The sequence below is a fragment of the Triticum urartu genome, chromosome 3A (genome assembly GCF_056163025.1).
Source record: "Triticum urartu cultivar PI428250 chromosome 3A, HENAU_Tu73, whole genome shotgun sequence".
Taxonomy (NCBI): Eukaryota; Viridiplantae; Streptophyta; class Magnoliopsida; order Poales; family Poaceae; genus Triticum; species Triticum urartu.
Window position 1 is genome coordinate 1496404 of NC_141875.1, and position 15511 is coordinate 1511914.

Here is a 15511-nt window from a genome sequence, read left to right on the forward strand (position 1 = left end):
AACATCTTTCAACACAATTTTCTCTAGGAACATATCAAAATAAACACAGGGAAGCAACAACGCGAGCTATTGATCTATAACATAATTTGCAAAATACTACCAAGACTAAGTTCATGATAAATTTAAGTTCAATTAATCATATTACTTAAGAACTCCCACTTAGATAGACATCCCTCTAATCCTCTAAGTGATTACGTGATTCAAATCAACTAAACCATGTCCGATCATCACGTGAGATGGAGTAGTTTCATTGGTGAACATCGCTATGTTGATCATATCTGCTATATGATTCACGCTCGACCTTTCGATCTCCGTGTTCCGAGGCCATATCTGTATATGCTTGGCTCGTCAAGTATAACCCGAGTATTCTGCGTGTGCAACTGTTTTGCACCCGTTGTATTTGAACGTAGAGCCTATCACACCCGATCATCATGTGGTGTCTCAGCACGAAGAACTTTCGCAACGGTGCATACTCAGGGAGAACACTTCTTGATAATTAGTGAGAGATCATCTTATAATGCTACCGTCAATCAAAGCAAGATAAGATGCATAAAAGATAAACATCACATGCAATCAATATAAGTGATATGATATGGCCACCATCATCTTGTGCTTGTGATCTCCATCTTCGAAGCACCGTCATGATCACCATCGTCACCGGCGCGACACCTTGATCTCTATCGTAGCATCGTTGTCGTATCGCCAATCTTATGCTTTCACGACTATCGCTACCGCTTAGTGATAAAGTAAAGCATTACAGCGCGATTGCATTGCATACAATAAAGCGACAACCATATGGCTCCTGCCAGTTGTTGATAACTCGGTTACAAAACATGATCATCTCATACAATAAAATTTAGCATCATGTCTTGACCATATTACATCACAACATGCCCTGCAAAAACAAGTTAGACGTCCTCTACTTTGTTGTTGCAAGTTTTACGTGGCTGCTACGGGCTTAAGCAAGAACCAATCTTACGTAGGCTTCAAAACCACAACGATAGTTTGTCAAGTTGGTGCTGTTTTAACCTTTGCAAGGACCGGGCGTAGCCACACTCGGTTCAACTAAAGTTGGAGAAACTGTCACCCGCTAGCCACCTTTGTGCAAAGCACGTCGGGAGAACCGGTCTCGCGTAAGCGTACGCGTAATGTCGGTCCGGGCCGCTTCGTCCAACAATACCGCCGAACCAAAGTATGACATGCTGGTAAGCAGTATGACTTATATCGCCCACAACTCACTTGTGTTCTACTCTTGCTTATAACATCAACACATAAAACCTAGGCTCGGATACCACTGTTGGGGAACGTAGTAATTTCAAAAAAATTCCTACGCACACGCAAGATCATGGTGATGCATAGCAACGAGAGGGGGAGAGTGTGATCTACGTACCCTTGTAGATCGACAACGAAAGCGTTAACTTGGTTGATGTAGTCGTACGTCTCCACGGCCCGACCGATCAAGCACCGAAACTACGGCACCTCCGAGTTCTAGCACACGTTCAGCTCGATGACGATCCTCGGACTCCGATCCAGCAAAGTGTCGGGGAAGAGTTCCGTTAGCACGACGGCGTGGTGACGATCTTGATGTACTACCGTCGCAGGGCTTCGCCTAAGCACCGCTACAATATTATCGAGGACTATGGTGGAAGGGGGCACCACACACGGCTAAGAATATGATCACGTGGATCAACTTGTGTGTCAAGGGGTGCCCCCTACCCCCGTATATAAAGGATCAAGGGGAGGAGGCCGGCCGGCCCTCTATGGCGCGCCAAGGAGGAGTCCTCCTCCTAGTAGGAGTAGGACTCCTACTAGGAGGGGGAAAGAAGTGGGGAGGGAGAGGGAAAGGGGGGCGCCGCCGCCCCTCTCCTAGTCCAATTCGGATCAGGGGGGGAAGAGGCGCGCGGCCCACCTTTGGCTGCCCCTCTCTCTCTCCACTAAGGCCCATAAGGCCCATTACTTCTCCCGGGGGGGGGGGGGGTTCCGGTAACCCTCCGGCTCTCCGGTTTTCTCCGAAATCACCCGGAACACTTCCAGTGTCCGAATATAGCCGTCCAATATATCAATCTTTATGTCTCGACCATTTCAAGACTCCTCGTCATGTCCGTGATCACATCCGGGACTCTGAACTAACTTCGGTACATCAGAACTCATAAACTCATAATATAACTGTCATCGAAACCTTAAGCGTGCGGACCCTACGGGTTCGAGAACAATGTAGACATGGCCGAGACACGTCTCCGGTCAATAACCAATAGCAGAACCTGGATGCTCATATTGGCTCCTACATATTCTACGAAGATCTTTATCGGTTAGACCGCATAACAACATACGTTGTTCCCTTTGTCATCGGTATGTTACTTGCCCGAGATTCGATCGTCGGTATCTCAGTACCTAGTTCAATCTCGTTACCGGCAAGTCTCTTTACTCGTTCCGTAATACATCATCTCGCAACTAACTCATTAGTTGCAATGCTTATGTGATGTGCATTAACGAGAGGGCCCAGAGATACCTCTCCGACAATCGGAGTGACAAATCCTAATCTCGAAATACGCCAACCCAACATGTACCTTTGGAGACACCTGTAGAGCACCTTTATAATCACCCATTTACGTTGTGACGTTTGGTAGCACACAAAGTGTTCCTCCGGTAAACGGGAGTTGCATGATCTCATAGTCATAGGAACATGTATAAGTCATGAAGAAAGCAATAGCAACATACTAAACGATCGGGTGCTAAGCTAATGGAATGGGTCATGTCAATCAGATCATTCACCTAATGATGTGATCCCGTTAATCAAATAACAACTCCTTGTTCATGGTTAGGAAACATAACCATCTTTGATTAACGAGCTAGTCAAGTAGAGGCATACTAGTGACACTCTGTTTGTCTATGTATTCACACATGTATTATGTTTCCGGTTAATACAATTCTAGCATGAATAATAAACATTTATCATGATATAAGGAAATAAATAATAACTTTATTATTGCCTCTAGGGCATATTTCCTTCAACATCTCCACTGGTCGAGTCTATATATCACGCGATGTGGTTTTTGATGAGACCAAATTCCCTTTTTCTGGTCTTCATCCAAACGCTGGTGCTCTACTTCAACAAGAAATTCTCTTGCTTCCTCCAAGTCTCTCTGGTTATGATCAAGGGGGTGTTGATAATTGTTGTGATCATATGTTGGCTAACCCTAACCCTCTTGCGCATGAGACACCTGATGATGTTACAGGAGCACCACACTATGGAAACAGAGAACAAAATGGCGAAGAAATCAACCCAAACGGTGAAGAAATCCATTCAGATGCCCTTCATCACATGTGTCGTGGCGAGGGGAGCAAATCCCCCTCGGGATCGGAGCTGCAGATGCCCAGGCAATCGCGTCTGGGATCCGTGCCAACGACCAGCCGCACGCCCGCGTCAGACGCGCCAGGCGCGGTCGGTCGCGTGGGCTCCAGTAGCCCGCTGCATGACGCGCGGCCCCCTCCGACAGGGCGAGACGCGCCCTCCAGCCCGCACCGGTCTCCCGCCGCCACGCGGCAGCGCGACAGTGGCCTGGACCGCACGCGCTTCGCAGACCAGCCGGTTTGCTACAAGCGGCGTGGCCTCACGCGCCAAGCGGATGCGGGGTCGGCTCCTGATTCAGGCGGGCCCACGCAATCACGTGCTCATGATGAGCCGGTCGACGCCCCTGGATCGTCTGCGGCCCTTGCAGCGTCTTCCTCACCATCGCCTCGGGCCACAGCCACAGAAAATCCCGTGCATCCAGAATCGACAGTGGCGGGCGAATCTTCCTTGAGTTCTGCTGCTGATCTGGCTCCTATGGGATCCTCTGTGGCTGCAGATCCTGCTGGTTCACCAAAACGCCGCACAAGACTACAACAAGGTTTGATTCAACCGAAAAATTACAAAGACGTAATCAAATATGGTCTAGTTTGTTCCACAGGTGAACCAGGTGAGCCCAACACAATTGAAGAGGCTCTCAGTGATGACAAGTGGAAAAAGGCAATGGTAGAAGAATATAAGGCACTTGAAAGAAATAAAACGTGGCACTTGGTTCCCCCCAAGCAAGGTAAAAACCTCATTGACTGCAAGTGGGTATTCAGAATTAAGAGAAAGTCTGATGGAACCATTGATCGCTATAAGGCTAGACTAGTTGCCAAAGGCTTCAAGCAACGGTATGGCATAGACTACGAGGATACTTTTAGTCCAGTTGTGAAAGCTGCTACCATTCGTCTCGTACTGTCTATTGCTGTTTCCAGGGGATGGAGCCTTCGACAATTAAATGTACAGAACGCGTTTCTTCACGGTGTTCTGGAAGAGGAAGTGTACGTGAGACAACCTCCTGGGTTTGAAAGCAAACATACACCTTCCTATGTGTGCAAGCTAGATAAAGCATTATATGGACTGAAACAAGCTCCAAGGGCATGGTATTCCCGTCTCAGTAAAAAGATGCAGACACTTGGCTTTGTTCCTTCCAAATCTGACACCTCCTTGTTCATTTATAACAAGTTCAACACCTCCATGTTTGTTCTCATATATGTTGATGATATTATTGTCACGAGCTCATCTAATGAGGCAATATCAGGACTCTTGAAGGATTTAGGTGCTGAATTTGCTCTCAAGGATCTAGGAGAATTGCATTACTTCCTAGGAATTGAGGTGAAGCAGCACAAGGATGGGCTACATCTTTCTCAAGAAAAATATGCCACAGATTTGGTAAGGAAGGCAGGTTTGCAAGGTTGTAAACCCACACCCACTCCTCTTTCTAGTACAGAAAAATTATCTCTTACAGAGGGAACACTTTTGGGTCCAGAGGATAGTACAAAATACAGAAGTCTTGTAGGTGCACTTCAGTACTTAACATTGACCAGGCCAGACATTTCCTTTGCTGTCAACAAAGTATGTCAGTTCCTACATGCACCCACCACAGTTCACTTGACTGCAGCTAAGCGCATTGTCAGATATGTCAAGTATACTTTGAATGTTGGTCTAAACTTCAGCAAGTCACCCTCTACTCTTGTCAGTGCCTTTTCTGATTCAGATTGGGCAGGATGTTTGGATGACAGACGCTCCACTGGTGGCTTTGCAGTATTTTTTGGACCCAACCTTATATCATGGTGTGCCAGAAAACAAGCCACAGTGTCCAGGTCGAGCACTGAAGCAGAATACAAAGCCTTGGCCAATGCAACAACAGAAATTATCTGGGTACAGTCAATCTTGAAGGAGTTAGGTGTGAAAAGCTCTCAAGCTCCATGTTTATGGTGTGATAATCTTGGTGCCACCTATCTGTCTGCAAACCCAGTATTACATGCTAGAACAAAGCACATTGAAATAGATTTCCATTTTGTCAGAGAAAGAGTTGCTAATAAACTCTTGGACATTCGTTTCATTCATTCACGGGATCAAGTGGCAGATGGGTTTACAAAAGCTTTGCCTACAAGGAGTTTTGAAGATTTCAAGCATAATCTCAACTTGATGAAGTTGTGATTAAGGGAGGGTGTCAAACGAGATATGTATGAGGAGATAGATAAGATAGACAACCGCATGGGTAGTTTAAATTTTGTATTTGGTTGTAACTATACTTCTTATCTCCTATACTTCTTCTCCCTCAAGTCATGTATCTCCAACAGATTTGTACGCGTATCAGAGACTCGCAATCCCCTATATAACACGTACCACGTCCCCCTCGAAGGGTAAGACGTTTCCGCATCGCACAGTCTGCCCCGGTCGAAGTCGACGTGCGGCTGGGCTGGAAGGAGCCCTGTGCCGCGCGCGGCGTCGCTTCATTGAAGCCGGCTGCTCCAGCGCCTGGTCTCGGCGCGTGGCTGCTCTGGAAACACACCGTCGTACTCACGTTGAGCCGTCAAGAAGCTCCGTGATTCTGGCCTGCTCGACGATGCTCGCACCTCGCAGGATCGGATCGAGGAAGACTCGGGCGGTCGAACGGCTCGTGGCTGCTTGTACAGTTTGGCGATGCATCGTCCGAGTGGAGGTAGGTTGGGGGTGCAGCCGCCCCACCGATCTGCTGGATTTTCTTCACCAGATGGGATCAATCTAATAAGAATTTATTTGGCTAATGGAAAGAAATCAACCTAATATAATTTGGTCTACCAAAAATTCGAAATTTGAAGAATTGATTCTAAACTAATCTAAAGAACCAATCTAATCTTTGATCGGATCGGGTGCCGCGCCCCCGGTCTACATAAATTCCACGTCTAAGAGCTAAATAAGTCTAGACGTGAGGGGAGTATCGAAGTATATTGCCCGCCTCTCTCCGGATTTTTGGAGCAATTGGCTGGAACATGAATTCAATATGGTATCCGAGCAAAAAGAAATATATTGCCCATCTCCCTCCATCAGTTCGGATTTTTGGATGAGTTAGCTGGAGCATAAATTCAATAGGACAGCATTATGTTGAGAGGGTATGCCGCCTCTGCGTGGTCACACATGTCAACAAATTAAGAGTGGTCAAACATGCAACAGTTGTAGCTATGTACATTCTCAAAACACAATGATGGATGTACCCTACCCTTGATCAACTTGAGGAGATCCGCCTCTGGGATGCGAGCGATTCCTGCTTTCTTCTCCCAGAGTGCGATGAGCTCGTTGTGGGACACGATGTTCACCGGCGGCCTCATGTACATGATCTTGTTCAGGGTCCTCGTATCGTCGATTGCTCTCACCGTGTAGGCAGCTATGTCCTCTTCCACCACAAACACCCCTGCGTTCATCAATACATGAAGATCAACACAGGACAGCACAGATTTACAGTGGCAGGAAAAGGATATGATGCATGCTTACATACCATTTGCATCTCCATCGCCTAGGACAGTGATCTTGTCGGACGGAGGACCAGCGCCAACAGCCGTAACATCGCCGATGCTCACAAGGTAGGTTTCGGCGAACCCGTTGCAGCAGACATATGTATGAGGTATACCCTCCGCCTCGATCAGACGGCGAAGGCTGATTTTACCAGCGTAAAGTGTGGTCGCTGGATCCACGGGGTGAACCCGCTCTGGGTCAGAGCCGAACTCAGACGGCAGGAACCTCTATGCAGCAACGATTCAGCGATTGATTTGCATCCATCGTTCGATCAACAAAGAAGACAAAATGATAATCTCACTGACCTTGATGACATTGCCGGCCTCCTTGATGGCCATGACAATCCTCGTCTGCTCGTCGAGCTGAGGGGTCCCCACGGCCGAGATCACGACATCTGCACCCTTGATGGCATTTACGAGGCTCCCGTGGTCAAATAAACCTCCCTGCTCACCAGACAGAAAAAAAATATATCAGAATCCACACAGAAAACTGTGAAAAACTAAAGAGTAGATGAAAGAAAGGCAGACAACACCAAATGATATTAATCTTATACCTTGATGAGAGCGACACGGGAATCAATGAAGCTCTTGCACATCTCATGCACAAATTACCGGCTGGCTCGGCCTACGAACCAGCTTCTGGTCCCTCGGATTCAAGTTAAGTGAAGTTCTAGATTTATACTAGGTTCCAAGTTTACATGAAAATATATCGATGTCTTGTACAGTTAATTGGTTTCATTAGATTCTTTTATGTTTATACTATGTACATATATTTAAGGTTGGACGTCTTACAACATAATTTATGAACTTGATATAACTTAAAAGAACTTTCGCACCCTAAAAAAAAAAGAACTTTCGCAGAATAAGGTTTGACTCAAAACAAACATAGAACTTTGGTAAATTCGGAATATGGGGGGGGGGGGGGGGGGGGTTGCAATTGCCTTGGAATGATTTCTCGTGCTTATTCAATATTAATTAATTACATATGTTGTTCATCATCTGGTGCACCAAGAATCCAAAGAAAAACCAGCATGTGGGATATTACTGGATTCCCACACGCACCGAGTTCTCACTCTTTGTTGACCCGAGTCTTGAAGGGGTATTGAAACAACAGGCGCGTGAGAGTTGGTTGATATAGATGCATGTACGTAAGAGATGTATAAAAGGTGCTTTGACGTGACATGACTTAATTTGAAACTTTCAACGGGTGAAAAATATGTATATTCGGATTTAGTCAAATTAGTTTAGTCCAATCGCTGCGAGTGAACGCACATATGATCCATTCGTGCGTGTCCAAATTATGTGCTGCCCTGTGCTTCTTAATTTAGTGTTAATCACCATACATTATGTTTGAAAGAGAACACTAGTAATTAAGAGAAGACCTAGTCAATGTTTGATTTTCTCTGTGTTAATTTACTTGGCTACATACGTCTTTTTAGAGAAAAGGCACATGCCGAGCCCGAGAAAAGGCTCGAACCTCGCTCGGCTTCAGAAATGCTCCAATTTGGTCAAACTAGTTAAAAATCTAATCGCGGTGGCAAAGCATACGTACGTATGATCGAGACACGTACAAATGATCCCATGTCGTCGTTGTTGCTCGTGGCCGCTTGTTTTTTAGTTTAGTGTTAACCACCACTTTTGTACATTATTTGTGAAAGCAAACGCTATTTAATTAATACATGACCTAATCAATGTGCAGGCGTTGTCATATTGCTACCTACCACGGAATTTGTTTTTCTAAACAATCTATTGTCCTGCGACCATGACCACATTCCAATTTCCTTATCTGACAAATATCTACAATCAACCTACACACAAACATTGGTTCAGTGTAACTATGTATTGCACTGCGTCCTCCTTTTCTAAAAAAAAAATGTATTGCACTGCGAATAGCTCGAACCATAATTAATGGGTGGCCAAACGGGATCACAGACAAGATATAGCTACAGAGATTAGAGAAGCCGGGTGATTAGAAGAGATATTAGCAGCAGGAGGATGGATAATTTCTCACGGAAGGGGGAACCAGGGCCCGGTTGGTCACATCGACGCTCCGCCACTGCCTACGAACCAGCTTCTACTCCCTCGGATTCAAATTAAATGAAGTTCTAGATTTATGCTCAATTCCAAGTTTATACGAAAGTATTTCAACGTGTAGAACACTTCGTTAGTTTCATTAGATTCTTTATAAACATATGTTTATACTACAATGTCTATTTTTAATATTGGAGGTCTTACCATATTTTTCGTGAACTTGATTAAACTTAAACAGGTTTGTCTTAAATCAAACATATAACTTAACTTAATTTGGAATAGAAAGGGTGGTGGGATGGGGGTGGGGTGCAATCGCCTAAGATTAATTTCTTGAGCTAATTCAATATTATTTACATAGCCGTTGATTTTTTTAAAGGCATAGCCATTGATTTTTCAAAGGTATAGCCGTTAATCAATCTGATGCACCAATAATCCAAAGAAAAATAAACATGTATGCTGTCACTGGATTCCCACAGGCACCGAGTTCTCACTCTTTATTGACCGGAGTCTTGAAGGGGTGTTGAAAAAACAGACGTGTGGGAGTTGGTTCATGTCGATTTACGTACGTGAGAGATGTGTTAAAGAAGGTTTGACATGATGTGACTTAATTTGAAACTTTTGACCAGAGAAAAAAATATATTCAGATTTGCTCAAATTAGCTTAATCCATTCGCAGTGGGTGAACATATGATTCATTCGTGCGCGTACAAATGATTGCATTTTTTCACTGTCATAACCCCATGCTTCTTAGTTAAGTGTTAGTCACCACATGTGTGTACATTTTCACCGTGTAGATTTGGTGGTGCTACTGCTTTGCCTTTGCATGTTGTCATGCAGAGTACACGCAGGATCATCTCACAAGGTGATTAATTACTTATAATGCTTGATCGGAGTTTGTATATACCCGTATATGTAGATCTCACGTAGGCAAAGCTTGCTGGGAGAGCTGGAGCCGGCGTCGGATTGACACCGGTGGCAGCTAACCCCAATATACGTCAGCGCTTCGGCCTCTTGGTTGATTGGAAAAAAAATATTTTGTACCGAAAAATTGCATTATAAGTAAAAATTATTAGTAGTTCAATGTAAATATGTAAGCATGCCCGTCAAATTAACTATCGGCTGGCTCGGCCTAGCTACGTTTGAAATAGCTTCTAAATGCAATGGGTGGATGGGATTCGATTAATTCCGCGCACTAAGTCAATGCATTGTTTAAAAATGTCGTTAATCAACCTGGCGCACCAAGAACCCGGAAAAAATGGACATGTATGATATTACTGGATTCGCACACCATGCATCAATCGATCCTTCATCGTTCCTTTGAGATTCATGCCCTGTTTTTTGGCAAAGTTTATCTTGTTTCAAAATATTACATGATGTTCCATTGAGTTTTTTTTCTTGTTTAAAAATATTATATGATGTTTAGTTGAGGTTTTTTCTTGTTTCAAAGTGTATCATAATATTTCATTGTGTAGTAGAAAATCCACTCCACTCTTATTTGTTGGTATATATGAAAATGTTATGATACACTTTCAAAGAAGAAGAAAATACCTGATGAAACTCTATGAAACAAAACAAATTTTTGTCGCAAATTAGAAAATGTGCCACAAATTTTAAATCAGCAACAGACATGGCAAAAATATGATTTCTCGGCGCGGGAGCTCCATCAAGCTTGACCGGCGCGAGCGTGTCTTGAAAAGGTATGGAAACAAACATGTGGAAGTTGATTGATGTAGATGCACGCATGTGGTATAAAAGGTGTTTGACGTGATGTGACTGAAGCTTTCAACCGGAGAAAATATATTTGGATTTGAACAGGTCTGGAACTTCTCCATCACTGATATGTGTGAACTGGGCATGTAAACTTCAAACATTATAAATAAGTTCAAGTTCAGGAATGATCGGTGAAAAACAATTGTAGAGGTAGTCGTTCAACACGATTTTGTGTGTGTGTGTGTGAGAGAGAGAGGACCATGTCTAAATTATTGCTTCTTACTTTAGCGTTAACCACCACATGCCAATTAGTAAAGACATGACTTAATCAATGCTTACCTTACCTCTGGTTTATTGACTTGGCTACGCATGTCCCGATCAATAGTAGGCCAGGGGTGCTTTCGCTTTGGTTTCAGAAAACTCACGTAAAAGATTAGGTGGCGGTTTATAATTCTTGAATGGAAATTGTTGAGAAGGCTCGTTTGCTTCGAGAAAGGGAATAAAAGAGGTGATGGTTGGAACAGAGGACTAGTTCTAACGCGCAGCATGTATCCACTATAAATTCATACTCGAGTACCCATCACATTACACATTACATCTCAGAACCAAGCGAGCAATGGCAAAGGGGTTCTTCTCTTCTTCCTCCTCGCGCGCCCATCACCGTGTAGCATGGGTGCTGCTTTGCCTTTGCATGATGCTATGCAGAGTGCACGGAGGATCATCATCTCGCAAGGTATGTAATTAATCAAGCAAGCAAGTTTCCTTAGTTCAATTAGTTAACCCACCTTCCTTTGCACGCACTCATGCGTCTATATATGTTTAGGTCTACATAGTTTACCTAGGCGACGTGAAGCATGGGCACCCGGACCACGTCGTGGCTTCGCACCATGACATGCTCACCACTCTTCTCGGAAGCAAGGAGGAATCTATGGCCTCCGTGGTGTACAACTACAAGCACGGCTTCTCAGGCTTCGCCGCCATGCTTACGCCGGAGCAAGCAGAGCGACTTGCAGGTCGGGACTCGTCGTCCAGTTAACATCTCAGATCAGTTTTGCCTTGCATGACAAATTTTTGATGTCATTCATGTGTGATGCATGCAGAGTTTCCGGAGGTAATCAGCGTCGAACCAAGCAGAAGGCACAAGGCGAGCACCACGCGGAGCTGGGACTTTCTTGGGCTCAACTACCAGATGTCTGGCAGTGCGGTTCCCCATGGAACCAACTACGGAGAGGATGTGATCATCGGAGTGATTGACAGCGGTTAGTATTTAGTATTGATAATTTCATGTCAGTCTCAGCCAATCACTCCCATTTCATTTTTTACTTTTTGCCAATACGCTCCCGTTTTAATTTGGCACCATGTTTTTCTTACACAAACCGATTAATCAGGGATCTGGCCGGAGTCACGAAGCTTTAGCGACCAAGGGTACCCACCGATACCGTCAAGGTGGAAAGGGATGTGCCAACTAGGGCCAGACTGGGACAAGAACAACTGCAGCCGCAAGATTATCGGCGCACGGTTCTACAGCGCAGGACTTCCCGATGAGGTCCTCAAGACGGACTCGCTCTCACCTCGTGACTATGGCGGCCACGGCACGCATTGTGCATCCACCGCGGCGGGCTCGGCCGTGCAGGCGGCCAGCTTCAACGGCCTCGCCAAGGGGGTTGCACGGGGAGGCGCACCACACGCTCGCATAGCGGTCTACAAGACCTTATGGGGCGCCCAAGGCATTGGCTATACGTCGGACTTTCTTGCTGCCATCGATGATGCAATCCACGATGGTGTGGACGTGCTATCGTTGTCCGTCGGATTCCCGGACGAGAACTCGTTCGGCGCCCTGCATGCGGTTCAGAAGGGGATCACCGTGGTGTACGCGGCCGGGAATGACGGACCTAGGCCGCAGACCCTTGAGAACACTTCACCGTGGGTCATCACCGTGGCAGCGAGCAAGGTTGATCGGTCATTTCCGACGGCGATCACACTAGGGAACAACCAGCATATACTGGTAAGTATACGCGTATGACTGAGAAAAGCTCCGAAAAAAATCATAGTTTCAAATGTTCCGGTGTGTATATATTCCTATTCCTGAGCAAACTCTGCCTGGCTATTTCTTTTTGTAGGGTCAGTCCCTCAACTACCACGTGGTGAACTCATCGGCCGGGAGCAGCCGTTTCACAGGCCTTGTGTCAGACGAGTAAGTAAATCAAGTTACCCGTTAGTTTTTTAATATCTATAGGGCAATTCTGACGCAGACTTCATTTTTCTTTCTGTATGTAGATGTACCATAGCATCTCTTAATGCCACTGCCAAGGACGTGAAAGGGAAAATCCTGCTCTGTTCTCCCTTGCCAGATGATCCATTGGCGATCGCCCCAGGGATCACTTTCAACAACGCGTTACAATATGTCCGGAATGGCGGGGGATCCGGACTTATTTTCGCTCAATATACAACAGACCTTTTAGGTGCTTGCCAAGGCATAGCCTGCGTCATCGTGGACCTTGACACTGGTAAGAAGATCAAAAAATACATCCTTGGCACAAGGTACGTACGTAGGCGCACCCAATTTCATTACATTTAATTTGTTGCAGCTGCATTGAGACTATCCCTTCTGATTAATAGACATTTTCATTTGTAACTAAGCAGCTCTCCCATGGCAAAGATCGAACTGGCACGCACCGTCATCGGGAAAGAGATATCCGCACCAAAAGTGGCCTCGTTCTCCTCTAGAGGTCCATCACCTGATTACCCCGAAATTATCAAGGTACATACAATACAAACGTGGCAACAGTGGACTAGCGAGCCATTACCAAGCCTATCATCAGCACATCCTTGTATCAGCTTTTGTCTCACACTGTCTTCCTTCTTCAATAGCCTGACATAGCTGCACCGGGAGCCAACATCTTGGCAGCAGTGGGAAATTCCTACGTATTTATGTCTGGAACGTCAATGGCAACCCCACACGTAGCTGGTATCGTCGCACTGTTGAAAGCTCAGCACCCAGATTGGTCTCCTGCGGCGATTAAATCAGCCATCATAACCTCCGGTAAGCGGACTGCAGCTAGCCATTGCCTTGAGATCATCCGATTCCTAGTTCACCAGTTCGTGACTCTTTTACCTTTGTTTTGTTGTTTCTGCCTGGTGATAAAGCCCATGTAACCGACGAGCGTGGCATGCCGATACTGGCAGAAGGGCTGCCTCGAAAAATCGCTGACCCATTCGACTACGGCGGCGGGAACATCAATCCTGGCGGCGCGGCCGATCCCGGTCTGGTCTATGACATCGATCCCCGCGACTACAACAAATTCTTCGGGTGCACCATCATCAGGAGGGCAAACGTGAGTTGTGATGCGACAACATTACCGGCATATCACCTGAACCTGCCCTCTATCGCGATCCCTGAGCTGAGGCATCCAATCACCGTGTGGAGGACAGTGACAAACGTCGGCGAGGTCAACTCCGTGTACCACGCAGAAGTCCAGAACCCAGCTGGAGTCAAGATGGAGATTGAGCCGCCTGTGCTCGTGTTCAACGCCATGAACAAAGTTCATACGTTTAAGGTGAAGTTGTCGCCTATGTGGAAGCTGCAAGGGGACTACACATTCGGCAGCATTACGTGGCATAAGGAACAGAAGGCTGTGAGGATTCCTGTTGCAGCCCGAATTACAATTCAGGATTTTTATGCAGATGTTGCATAAATAACTCGAGGTGCAACTTAAGTACACGAAATTCTGCTCTTGATTTGTACTATAATGAATAACAACAGTAAATGGATATAAATTCTTTATAAAGGTTGTCTCGGGGCCACTTTTGATACTCACTTAGCCTAGAAAGACATTTATCTTGTCGGAAGGCATTACTTATGATACTTAACCACCGTCCGCATGGATGACTAAGGCCGGTCATAGTGGAGTAACTTAGCTAGTAACATAGCGTGGCCCGAGATAAGTCTACTTATGTGCCATGTAGTTAATGAGAAAAGAGGTGTTTTAAGTAACATAATATGTTACGTCACATAGCACTTCCCAAAATAAAATTAGTGTACAAGCTAATAAACACAACCACTTATGACACTATCTCTATGTTACTCCCAACTATGAAAGTTGTAACATAAACTACTGTCATATGCATGACACTAGTGTAAGTTACTCTCCCTTTATGACTAGCCTAAAAAGTGAACCGGATAGAGTGTTGACAAGAACAAATTAACCATGCATATGATTACTAGTTAGAAGATTATAACATTTAACTCTTTAATTATCCTTAATTTTCATGGATATCTGGTTTGTTTAATACTAGATTCAAGATCTTCTTCACAAAAACTCATTTTAAATTTTCTTGATTGAAAGATATCGGTGGTCGACCAACCTGTAATGTAAAGTTTAGTTTCACTTCTATCAGTTGGCTCGGCTTACTTCCGAACTAGCTTCTATTAGATGGAATGGGTTTCGATTAATTCCACACATTAATTTGATATGTATCACTTACAAGTGCCTTATGATATCATTGGATTCCCTCATGAGTCGACTTCTCACTCTTTGTTGTTGTAGTACATGGCACAGTAGTAACATAATCTAGTCTGATGTGTAGATCGAGTGCCTGTCAGCTGGATGCGTGCCCGAGACTATAGTCGATGTGGCCAATACTTTGAAAGTTTCAACCATAGAATCAAAATATTCAGAGTTGGTCCCATTTGGTCAAACTAGTTTAATCCAATCGCGGTGGGAGAGTTATGTACGTATGATCTAGTCACGTCCAAATGATTGCATTTCCTCGTTGTTGCTCGTAGCCGCCTGTTTCTTAGTTTAGTGTTAGCCTCCTACATTATTTGTGAAAGCAGCCGTTGTTTATTTAATAGAAGACCTAATGCATGCTTAATTATCCCTGTCTTATAAAACTGGCTCTGGAGTGGTCAGGAGTGACCCTACACTGGTAGAAAAAGGGCC

General features: G+C 45.0%; 2 protein-coding genes across 2 annotated transcripts; one reads left to right on the top strand and one right to left on the bottom strand.

Annotated features, from left to right (window-relative positions):
* Positions 1-6402: 6402 nt before the first annotated feature.
* On the bottom strand, positions 6403-7424 carry LOC147977517 (phenylcoumaran benzylic ether reductase POP1-like). The gene is made up of 5 exons (XM_087545784.1): positions 7383-7424; positions 7135-7272; positions 6813-7056; positions 6537-6728; positions 6403-6440 (listed from the first exon to the last, which is right to left on the bottom strand). Exons 1-5 carry the CDS (start codon positions 7422-7424, stop codon positions 6403-6405), a joined length of 654 nt encoding a protein of 217 aa, XP_087401910.1.
* A 3722-nt stretch (positions 7425-11146) lies between these two features.
* Positions 11147-14372, top strand: LOC147977518 (subtilisin-like protease SBT3.9). The gene is made up of 9 exons (XM_087545809.1): positions 11147-11301; positions 11392-11581; positions 11669-11827; positions 11957-12573; positions 12689-12762; positions 12846-13109; positions 13212-13329; positions 13440-13611; positions 13716-14372. The coding sequence occupies exons 1-9, from the start codon at positions 11185-11187 to the stop codon at positions 14261-14263; spliced, it is 2259 nt and encodes a 752-aa protein (XP_087401935.1). The 5' UTR covers positions 11147-11184; the 3' UTR covers positions 14264-14372.
* Positions 14373-15511: the final 1139 nt, after the last annotated feature.